Source organism: Orcinus orca, chromosome 20 (genome assembly GCF_937001465.1).
Source record: "Orcinus orca chromosome 20, mOrcOrc1.1, whole genome shotgun sequence".
Classification (NCBI taxonomy): domain Eukaryota; kingdom Metazoa; phylum Chordata; class Mammalia; order Artiodactyla; family Delphinidae; genus Orcinus; species Orcinus orca.
In genome coordinates this window covers 23,852,397-23,864,896 of record NC_064578.1, presented here as the reverse complement: position 1 = coordinate 23,864,896, position 12,500 = coordinate 23,852,397, and the positions used below count along the sequence as shown (strand labels likewise).

Sequence of the window (12,500 nt, the reverse complement as noted above, 5' to 3'; positions counted from 1 at the left end):
CAGTTATATATTTCACTGAACTCCAACTGTTTCTTTCTCACTGTTTAATTTCATTCTAGCTTTTGTTATTATGCCTAAAGAAACCATTTTAACATTTTCTCCCATGCACTTCGAGTATCAAAAATTCCATCTACAAGTTTTCAACTTTTGCCTCTAATTGCTCTACTGGTTGCTCTAACTGCTTTAATAAATAATATTATCTGAGTTCTGCTAGTCCCAGAATTCTAAAGTCCCTGTATCACATATTATTTATTATTCCTTTAAGGGAAAAAAGGAGTCTTTTTTCTACCCAAAGCTTCTCTTTATAGTGAGAGAGAAGGAGGAGGGAGGAAGGGAGGGAGGGAATAAAAAATGAGAGAAAATTATATACATACAGTCCACCCTCCAGATTAATACTAGGTTCTCTAGAGTGTGAGATATTTCTACTTTAACATCACTGGATATCTGTGGTTGCTTCTACTGCAATTCCTTAGACAACTAGGAGACCTCTTCCTCTATGTGACCCTGAAGTTCCATAATCTAGTTTTGTTTATCATTTTCAGATAGCCTTAAAGGTTAGTTAGATAAATGTGAAAGACTTGAATTTAACATGGCTATTTAACCAGCCTCCTTACTATAGAACAAGGTCCATGAGGGCAGAGGATCTGTCTTTATAGAAATTCCTTAGGAAACCATAGATTAGATAGATATAGATATAAATATATAGATATGGATATAGACAAGTCATATGTGCCATAGAATATAATATATAATATATATAACATGTTTTTTATATATATATATATATATATATATATAGTAATGCGAATGAATGGCCATGTGACTAAATGAATATATGACTTAATACTAATCACTATTAGCTGAATTAGCAGTACAGTGAGTGTTTTGGGGAAATGACTTGGAAAAGCTGGTACTGTTGAATTGGGAGACAAATTTTAACTGGCTAAGAGTGCACAGGAACTAAGTGACCAAGTTTTAATTGTTTTAAAAAGACTCAGTCCGTGTACTAGACCCTTGTACGCTGTTGGTAGGAATGCAAAGTGGTGCAGCAGCTACAGAAAACAGTATGAAAGTTCCTAAAAAAATTAAAATAGAACTACCATATAATTCAGCAATCTCACTTCAGGGCATTTATTCAAACTAACTGAAATCATATTAGCACTCCTACATTCATTGCAGCATTATTCACAATAGCCAAGATGTGGAAACAACCTAAATGTCCATCGACAGATGAATGGATAAAGAAAATGTGGTGTATAGACAGAATGGAGTATTATTCAGCCTTAAAACGAAGAAAATTCTGTAATGTGCGGCAACATCAATGAGCCTGGAGGACATTTTGCTAAGTACAAGAAACCAGCCACGGAAGGATATTATAGCATGATTCCACTTATATGAGGTATCTAAAATAGTCAGCCATGGAAGCATAGAATGGTGGTTGCCAGGGGCTGGGAGAAGGGAGGAATGAGAAGTTGCTAATCAATGGCTATAAAGTTTCAGTTACGCAAGACAAATAAGTTTTAGGGATGTGCTGTATAACATTGTGCTTGCAGTTAACAGTACTGTGCTGTACACTTAGAAATCTGTTAAAAGGGTAGATCTCATGTAAAGTGTTCTTATCACAATTAACAACAACAACAATAAAAAGACAAAGTCTCTGGGGGATTATCAAGATTGAGGAGAGAGTCAATGGATACACAGTTTATTCGCCGAACAATTGCCAGGTTTTCTACAGTATGAAGCATTTTCACTGTAGCATCATTGGACATCAGGACTATAAGAAGTGTTTTCAGGAAAAGAGCTCATTAACAGCAAGCCTGGTAACTGAGGCGAATTTTAAAAATGCCAGAATACAAGTAGGAAAGAAAAAAAGCAGTGTCTTGTGTTGAGTGGGCACTTACATTCAAGAGAGGAATTAGGGCAACAGAGCACTGTGGCCGCCATGGTCATGTGTCAGCCTGCTTCACCTGCTGAATGGCCATTATTCCCACTTTTAATTTAAGCAGCTCATGTAGTCTTACTCACGGAGAATGCTTTGCAAAAAATAAATAGGAAGCAACTATCTAAAAAAACAGTCACATGCCACTCAAAGCCATGGTGAAATCAAATATACACTTGACATGACTTTATTGAGAGGAAAAAAATGAGCCATAGCAGGTTTACATGAAAGCACTGACCTGTATTTAACACTTACTCTGTGCTAGGAAGTTTCACCTTAAGGATAAACAATTTGCTCCCTCAAATACCATTTCAGAGTGTCTATCACAAAGTACCGACTCAGTAAACATTAGCTGTCATCATCCTACACACCTCATGCAAAATACCAGAACGTAGCAAAGCATGTACAGATACAGTCATCAGTGGTAAGAAGAAACCCGGGTTTAAACCCTGGTCCCATACCCCCTGCTATGTCAACATGCACAGGAAGCATCTTTTCAGAGCCTCAGTCTCCTCCATAACGCTGGAATCATACTGACTACTTCACAGGTGTCTTTTGTGAGAATTAAGTGAAATGATACAAAATAGAAACTTAGCACAATGTCTGATTCATCAAATAACAATAACGTTGTTTTTTCCTTTACCTCCCTAATCACAATTTGGTTCACAACCGATAGTAACAAACCCATGCAAAGGGGCTAGACTGATGAGAAAGGAACACTCCACCCATACTCTGGTTAATTCCACAGACCTGATATCTGTATGCTCCTTCTTCCTGGTATGCATCCTGGACTGAATGAGACCATTTAGAGAATGAATAGTTTATTATTTCAATTAAATCAGTCCTGCTAATTCAATGCAGTCTTGTTTATAATAGCCAAGATATGGAAACAACCTAAGTGTCCATCTACGGATGAATGGGTAAAGAAGATGCCACACAAACATGTACACGCACACAACGGAATATTAGTCATCAAAAAAGAATGAAATCCTGCCATTTGTGAAAACACAGACAGACCGTGAAGGTATTATGATTCCTGAAATAAGTCAGAGAAAGATAAATACTGTATGATTTTACTCATATGTGTCAACTGAGACAAACTAATGAACAAACAAAATAAAATAAAAACAAATTCATAAATACAGAGAATAGATTAGTAGCTACCAAGAAGGGAACAGGGTTGAGGAGGTGAAATGGATGAAGGGGATCTGCTGTATGGTGATGGATGGTGACTAGACTTGTGGTGGTGCTCTCTCTGTAGTGTATGCAGATGTTGAACTATAATGCTGTACACCTGCAAATTATATAATTAAAAATAAACAAACACATAAAAGAAGATTTTGAGGAAAAAAATTGGTCCTGCTAAGCCATCACAACACGTAGAGACACAGTTTGAGTCACAGAGATCACCGGGAAAGAAAGGGAGTGTGACAAAGGAACAGAAAGCAGGCATTGCACTGCCAGAAAAAAAATATATATATATATATATGCACCACAGTTCCATTCTTGACTATTTGTATGACAGTGGGCAAGTTAGTCTTTTCACCCTCGGTTTTCTCATCTGTTAAGAGAGTACACATATTATCTCATAAAGGTGTTAGGAAATGAACTGAATACATTTAGCACATCCCTGCCACATAGTAAGCACTCACTAGTAACAATATTCATCACAGTAGCAAGGGCAAATTAGACTAAATGATGTTAATTAGACGATTTAGCATGTAACTGTTAAATAAGAAAATAACAGGTAATTCTGCACTGTCAGCAACCTTGAGTAGAAGGATCTCTGCTAAAATGACTACTAGGATTTTATTTTTATTTTATTTATTTATTTATTTATTTATTTGGAGCAGAGAAAGATTTATTGCAAGGTGAAATGAGTACTAGGTTTTTAATTTGCATTTAAGATATGAAATTTATGGTGGCTTTATTAGTTGGTAGTGTTAATAGCTCCAAAGATGATATTATCCCAAAATACAGATGAGGAAGCTGAGTCTCAGAGAATTCCAAGAGACCAGCTGTCTGACTGGAAAGTAGGAGTGACAGGATTTGAAATGCAGTCTGCTGTAGTTTCAAGATATGGCATCTTTTAAATAATTTACACAATCGTATTCTGTGTTACTGAGAGGCATAAGGTACTGAAGAAAGTAGCACATGCTTAATTAATGTTCCTGGAAGGGAGACGGTAAGACCATGAAGTTTGCCTCTGTGTCACTGTTTGTTTGCCCTGATGGGCTTATACAGACATAGGTATAGATACAGATATGTTTATACACATAGAAATAGGTTTAGTTTTAAGAATTTTAATATACATGATATTTTCAGCTTGACAATGTGCTCTCAAAAGAAGCTGAGTCTTAGAGGAAGTTGACCAACCAATTAATGACTGCATGTTTTAACATGGCAGATGCCACAATAAATGCCTATTTCTTGCTGGATGGCAAGGTAAACATTCCCCTAAAAGATGCGTACATTCTTGTTAGCATATAAAATACAACAGCCCTAAAGAGAAAATCATGCTTTGTTATTTGTTACTTGATAGTTCCCTGAATATCTGTGTCCTCTAGTTCTGTTTAAAAAGGTTAAATGGCTCTAAGTCTGTCTGCTAGACTTATAAGGAACTATGCACTGCTCTAGCTAGTCAGGAAATTTAATTTTCTAAACAAATTAACCAATTGTGCATCGATAGAGGAAAGCTGCTCTCCATAACCCAGTTGGGGGACAGGGGTTGGGAGAGGGACAACTGCAAAAATGCAGAACTGATACTGAAAAATGCAGTTGGTGATTCTTACATTCTAGATTCATTCCTATGGAGCCAGTCCACCTCCAGTCAGAACGGTGTGGGACTCACTTTCTGAATAATGCATCAAAACCCTGTTGTAAATGATCTGAAACAGTAATCGCCCCTTCTTTGGGTGAAACCACATATGCCAAGGAACTAGCACTTGCCTGACATCTATCAGAGCTAGAGTATGCCTGTGTCATCAAGTGGTACTTTATCTGTCCATCCCTTCCTGGTAACACAGCCCCAAACCCCCTTTAGCTTGCCTGGAAACAAAATGCTTCCAAGTTGGGCAGTTGTTGCTGAGCAGCCTCAAGCTTCTTCTTCACCTGCCTTTTATGCCACCGACAATTATAAAAAATAACAATAGCAATAACAACAACGATCAACTACAGTGATAATCATCACTGATTCCCTGTGAGCTGGAATGATTATCAGTATATCTCCATTTTTACATCAGTCAACGGATAGATTATAAAATGGGCAAAAACAAGTGGGGAGCTATGAACCTGGATGTTTACCCACTTCTAACCAATCTGAGGTTAGTATTGGCATCAAAAGTTACTCAAACTTCATCTCCAGCTGATGAAGAACATGCTTCTGCACAGGAAGTCTGTTCCCGCTGCTACTATAGATTCCATGTTTTGGGTGTACATGGGATTGCCCTGATATCTGAATCCCCATTTGCCCTGAGGGTCCTCAGCTTGGCATGCTCCTGGCCCTCTATGGGTTCTTTGCTGACAAAAGTAGAAATCTTGACAAGTCAAATGCTAAACTGACCCCATGGCTGGTCTCTCAGGCCAATCTTGTTTACTTTCTTCATATTCTCTCTTATGCTTAAAGATGTGAAGAAAGTGGCAATTGCTCTGTTCTGTGTTCTTTCAGAAGAAATGGAGTAACAATGGAAAACGGGGCAGATTCATTCATTCAACAAGTACCACTGTCTCTATTTATATTAGAATTTCAGTGTAAAGCCATTTCACAACTTCACTATTTAGTCAAAAAATGGATGCCCATGTAAATTTATTTTTCTGGATGCTTCCTACCCTTGGATTCAATACTTGTCCCTTTGATAGATATGATTTTCTTAGCCAAATAGAGGCCATTCTGTGTGTCCACAACTTGTTGAGTTCCTTTACAACAGAGAACGGGCCACTGACCATTCCTCAAATCCCCTTCTTAGAGGTTGAGCTCTTTTGAAGAAAGGATTTTTTTTTATATATCCTTATGAGATACACTCTACTATCCTGAATTTAGAAATGACTTGTGTTAAAAACAACTTTTCCGGACCTGAAAATAATTCTTTTTTTGCCCAAACTCAAATTATTTGGGGCACTGATTATTCTGCTGGGTTTCACCTCCAGCCTCATAGTTTCAGCACCCTTGGGAGTATTGGGAGTTTAATACACAGAAAAGAAGTGAATAAGTAAAGCTTTCATAAAGCTCACTTGTCTAGAGTTTCCCTGAATAAAGTAATTAGAAAGATATCTGCCGTAGGTCCCTGTAACTTAGAAATTGAATGACTTGGATATAAGCTGATATCTAACTCATAAATTAACTGGACAATTCTTTAAAACTGTATTCTTCTGTCTAGTTTTCTCTCTCTTTTTCAACAAACATTTCTAAAGCAATATTTGAAATCCACACTCAAACACATCATTAACTAACACTTCACCCTTGGAGACCAGTGGACAAGTTACAGATTTTCAGTGTTCTTTCAGAAGAAAGCTCTTTAGCCCGAGCATCTACTGTCATTTGGGTGACTGGCAAAGAGAAAAGATGTACACAGTTCAACAACAAGAAAAACCCAGAACTGAGCCTTATTTCTAAAACAAGGAAGAAAAACTTTAACAAGGGATTATATTTCTCATCCTGGAAAAAATTTTGAGCAGGGAAAGTATAAACAAAAGATATCTTTGAAATGGCAGAGAAAGGTTTTGTCTAAAAGGCACCGATCCAAACATGCTGACCTATCAGAAATGCCCATAAAGTGGTAAAAAGATCATTTCAAAGCCAAACAGCGAACACAGAAATAAGACAGGGGGCCTCTTACTGTGTTGAGACAGTGATCTCATGCCTCTAGATTCTTATACATAATTCACTGTAACTGTCAAAGGAGAAAGAAAGAAAGAAAGAAAAAAAACAGCAGTACTTTTCTAATGCTAGAAAAAAAAACCCCACAAACAAGCAAAAACAATACCATATAAAAGATCCACCCAAATGCACTGCAAAATATATTCGATTTGGCTTTTTCATTGAGCTCTCTGAAAGCTTAGCATCTTTCTTCATCTTGATATTCCTGGCTCTGGGCATTGTATGCAGCTCTTCGCAGGTGTGTGCAACACACACACACAAGCGCAGTACATGTTGACCAAAATTCCTTGGTCATGTGAACACAGTCTCAAAGGCAGCCACACAGACTGCATACGTAATTACATTTTGTACTGATCTGCTTGTCATGCACTATAGCCAGTTTTCCTTTCAAAAGAGAAATACCTTATAGGACTGGAGGTGATGTCGGGGTCACGAGCGGTCACTTGCCCAATCACGGAGTTGAGAGCAGCATTTTCATGAACTTCGAGGAGGTAAGTCGGTGAAGAGAAGACTGGAGGCTCATCTGCATCTTCGACAACAATTTTGACTGTTGCCGTGTCTTTAAAGGGCCCCCTGCTGCTGAAACGCGGGTCAGTGTGGACATTGGCTGCCTCTACCTTCAGTGTATAGGATCTTTTGGTCTCAAAATCCAGAGGCTGTTAAGAAATGACAAAGATGAATGTTTCTCACTAATGACCACAGCAGCGAGAACAAATGAGTGTAATGCTGATGGATGATCGTTATGTGCATTTAAGCCCATTTGTGAGCCTTAATGGGATCACTCTCCATTCCCCCAGATTCAACCTGTAAATTTTACAGGCATTTATTGATAGCTGTTTATTATACAAGCTCAGTGAATCTAATCTCCTACTGTTTTGTTTTGTTTTGCTCATTTCACTTGGAATTCACAAAATATTCACAGTCATGAATTGTGCCATCGAAATTTCACTTCAGACTCATAATAAAATTGTACTAGTGAAGGCATGATCTGCATACCAATCAGCCAGTTAATCGGGCCTCTGCTCGTCAGAGATAAGGCAGCATCGAACGTAATCTCTATCTGGGAAGGATATTTTATCATTTCTGCAACAGTGTGTGAAACGTAAAGAACTAGAAATAATCACTGTTTAGTCCATGGAGACATTGTAAAGCACAATTTAGCACTAATCCCAACAAAGAGTGTTTTCTTATTTCACTTCCAGAGCATCACTGCTTTACTGATCATGTGGCTAAAATGAGGCTTATTATTTTTTAGGGCATTCTCAGAAGGTCTCTATTATATGAGTTCTGTGCTGTGAAGCAGGTGGGCATATAAAGAAATATGTATACAGACGCATATCTACCTGTGTTTATATTTAGGATAGATGATAGACAGACAGATAGATAGATAGATAGAGAGACAGACTGACAGACAGGTAGGTAACTAGGTCTGGTGGTGACTTCCACCAACCAGTTAAAAGCAATTTGAAATTACCTCATTGCACCATTACTGAAAATATTTCTGACCTATTAATACCTCTTTCCTTAAAAGCCCCAGAGACTTAACTTAATGACCTATGTAAATAGAGGCAGGTAAAAGAACACAGTCCCCTTTAACAACCAGAAGGCCATCTGCATCAGAACCCTCACAGTCCAATTCTCTCAGCAAACATAATACTTCAGATGTCAAGGATGTATTTCTGTCGAGGTTCAAAGAGGCAATTTAGATTTCCATGGCAATTCTTATAAGAAACTGAACTCTACATCTGCGGTGCAAATTTTAAACAAATAAGCTGGAACACAAGCTAGCATTAGTGAACTCTTTCAGAACTCCTATACAAGCTTAAATATATATTCTTATTTCAAAATTTTATGTTGATTCTTATATTTGAATTTCATTCTAATTGGACTTAGATTTTTTTGATATATTTTCTAATAAACAAGGCAGATACTCAATCCCCTGTCTATTCTGAAATTACTAAACACATGTACCCGTATGTACATGAATAGGCAATTCAACATCAACATTTTCACAATTTGCTAATCACCCCTACTGTAACAATTTTGTAATCTCAAATTCTTTACAAACGCTGTTAAGCATAAGAGATTATATTCTGCTTAATTCTTTGCCCAACTTAATGACAATCTACCAGAACACATCCTGGTGTCCTTGGGATTTTGTCAGACAAAAAAGAGGACCCATGAATTGCAGGAAAATGACTCCCTACAGATTGTTCTCTAGAGTAAAATACATGGGTTTTTTCATGTCAAGATGTGTAGTATATGCTTCCAAGTTTATGAATAATGGTGAATAAAAATACAGCAAACAGCTAATTGCTTCAGTTTATAAAAGCACCTTATGGTAACAAAGAATAGCAGTTAATAATAACAACAAAAATGACATTAGGAATCATTAGCCAAGGAAAATGTGTCTCTGGGTTAGTCAATAATTGACTCAAGTATAATTATACTGTACTGTATTTAACACACGAGTTTTTAAATACTTTGCAACTCTTAATACTGAGCTCCATCCAGGTTTAAAGTGAGTGTTACTCAGCAGAGTTAAAACAGATGCAGCCATTTTCTTTTCAAAATTGATTTTTAAAATTGATTTTGTATATAAAACTATCCAGAAAATTCCAGGTTCTCACTTTCAATACCTCCCCAAAAGGGGATTTTAAGAGCATGACCATTGGAAGCACATCCCTGGGTAACATGACAGAGAGAGTCAGATAGTAAGCTTGCAGTCATGTCATTGTAATGCTGATCAAGACAGAGGGCAAAATTATTGGCTCCTGACAGTGTGACCTATTATCTATCTTCTAATTCATGAATCAGCAAATCCGTTTTAAAATTAATTTGTACTACTTCATGGCAAGCATATAAAGAACAATGTTGAACAAAATACTCATGATGAAGATAAAAGGGTATTTCTCTTTGCAAATGCCCATGTCTGTAAAATACTGAACTGTGTTCTACACGTTTTTTAATGAATGTAGTTGTCACAATGAGAAATAAATATGGAAAATGTACAGAAATTTTCACATTTACCACACGCACACAAATGATCATGAGCAAAAGCAGTCACAGATTGCAATATGGAGAGACATACCATGCTCCTGGATTGGAAGAACCAATATTGTGAAAATGACTATACTACCCAAAGCAATCTATAGGTTCAATGCAATCCCTAACAAATTACCAGACACTTTTCACAGAATTAGAGCAAAAAATTATACAATTTGTAGGGAAACACAAAAGACCCTGAATAGCCAAAGCAATCTTGAGGTAAGAAAAAGGAGCTGGAGGAATCAGACTCCCAACTTCAGGCTATACTACAAAGCTACAGTAATCAAGACAGTATGGTATTGGCACAAAAACAGAAATACAGATCAATGGAACAGGACAGAAAGACCAGAAGTAAACCCACATACATATGGCTACCTTATCTTTGATAAAGGAGGCAAGAATATACAATGGAGAAAAGACAGCCTCTTCAATAAGTGGTGCTGGGAAAACTGGACAGCTACTTGTAAAAGAACGAAATTAGAACACTCCCTAACACCATACACAAAAATAAACTTAAAATGGATTAAAGACCTAAATGGAAGGCCAGACACTATAAAACTTTTAGAGAAAACATAGGAAGAACACTCTTTGACATAAATCACAGCAAGATCCTTTTTGACCCACCTCCTAGAGTAATGGAAATTAAAAAAAAATAAACAAATGGAACCTAATGAAACTTCAAAGCTTTTGCACAGCAAAGGAAACCATAAAAAAGATGAAAAGACAACCCCTCAGAATGGGAGAAAACATTTGTAAACGAATCAACGGACAAAGGATTAATCTCCCAGATATATAAATAGCTCATGCAGCTCAATATTAAAAAAACAAACAACCCAATCCAAAAATGGGCAGAAGCCCTAAACAGACATTTCTCCAAAGAAGACATACAGATGGCCAAGAGGCACATGAACAGATGCTCAACATCACTAATTATCAGAGAAATGCAGATCAAAACTACAATGAGGTATCATCTCACATGAGTCAGAATGGCCATCATCAGAAAATCTACAAACAACAAATAATGGAGAGGGTGCAGAGAAAAGGGAAGCCTCTTGCACTATTGGTGGGAATGTAAATTGATTCAGCCACTGTGGAGAACAGTATGGACGTTCCTTAAAAAACTAAAAATAGGGGCTTCCCTGGTGGCGCAGTGGTTGAGAGTCCGCCTGCCGATGCAGGAGACACAGGTTTGTGCCCCGGTCTGGGAGGATCCCACATGCCGCAGAGCAGCTGGGCCCATGAGCCATGGCTGCTGAGCCTGCGCGTCCAGAGCCTGTGCTCTGCAACGGGAGAGGCCACAGCAGTGAAAGGCCCGTGTACCGCAAAAAAAAAAAAAAAAAAAAACAACTGGAAATAGAACTACTGTATGACCCAGGAATCCCACTACTGGGCATATACCATATTTTGGACATGTGTCCAAAAGACACATGTACCCCAATGTTCATTGCAGCACTATTTACAATAGCCAGGTTATGGAAACAACCTAAATGTCCATCAACATCTGAATGGATAAAGAAGATGTGGTACATATATGTAATGGAATATTATTCAGCCACAAAAAGAAATGAAATTGGATCATTCGGAGAGATGTGGATGGACCTTGAGTCTGTCATACAGAGTGAAGTAAGTCAGAAAGAGAAAAACAAATATCGTATATTAACTCATATATGTGAAATCTAGAAAAATGGTACAGATGAACCTATTTGCAGGGCAGGAATAGAAAGGCAGACGTAGAGAACAGACGTGTGGACATGGAGGGGAAGGGAAGGGGAGGATGAATTGGGAGATTAGGTTTGACATAAATACACTACCATGTGTAAAACAGATAGCTAGTGGGAACCTGCTGTATAGCACAGGGAGCTGAGCTTGGTGCTATGTGATGGCCTAGTTGGGTGGGATGGAGGCGGGGAGGGTGGTCCAAGAGGGAGGGGATATGTGTATGCATACGGCTGATTCACTTCACTTTGTGGCAGAAACTAACACAACATTGTAAAGCAATTATACTCCAATTTTTAAAAAGCCATATACTCTTTGTACTATTTATGGAGATGTTTCTTTCTCCAATGGTAGCCCCACACCCGGGAAAAAAGCAAAGATGAGCTTCGTTGACCACAATGCTTGGTCATTTGATCACAGTTAGGAGCATCTAATAATAGCAGGGTGGGCCCTGTCCTTCTGGTGCCAGAACTAGCCAGAATAACTGAAGCTGACTACTTTGTCTTTGAGTTTCCCTAAAAGCAGAGCCTGCAGTGAAGACACAGGAAACTTGAATGCATTTTGCAGAGATATTCTAGGAAGCAGGAGATTAGAAATGGGGAGAGTTCTATAGAAAAGGATGAAAAGCCATTGAACTTGCCACCTCTATGGGCTTATGAGGATTATTCCCACTGAAAATCCTCTAAGGAATCATAAACAATATGCCTCACAATAATTTCTTCAGTGAATAGGAACTGTCCACCAATCTTTGTCCCTCATTGCTTAAAGGTTGCTCTCAGAGTGTTGGCCTTCCTACATAGGTGGATGCTCTGGACAAGAACTGAGCCAGTTCCTGCAGCTCATGGAAAAACACTGAAACACAGAGAGGAAAGAAATGATGGGTGAGATGGGAGGCTAGCACCACCATGGTCACTGTTCACC

At 38.0% G+C, this 12,500-nt stretch overlaps 1 protein-coding gene across 2 annotated transcripts in view; it reads right to left on the bottom strand.

Moving 5' to 3' along the window:
• Positions 1-12,500, bottom strand: part of CDH8 (cadherin 8) — a 377,200-nt gene that overhangs the window by 140,155 nt on the left and 224,545 nt on the right. For both annotated transcript variants that reach the window (XM_004280902.3, XM_049703096.1), the window contains exon 8: positions 7,218-7,471. In XM_004280902.3, the coding sequence (XP_004280950.1) occupies positions 7,218-7,471 (254 nt within the window). The remainder of the gene's footprint in view (positions 1-7,217; positions 7,472-12,500) is intronic.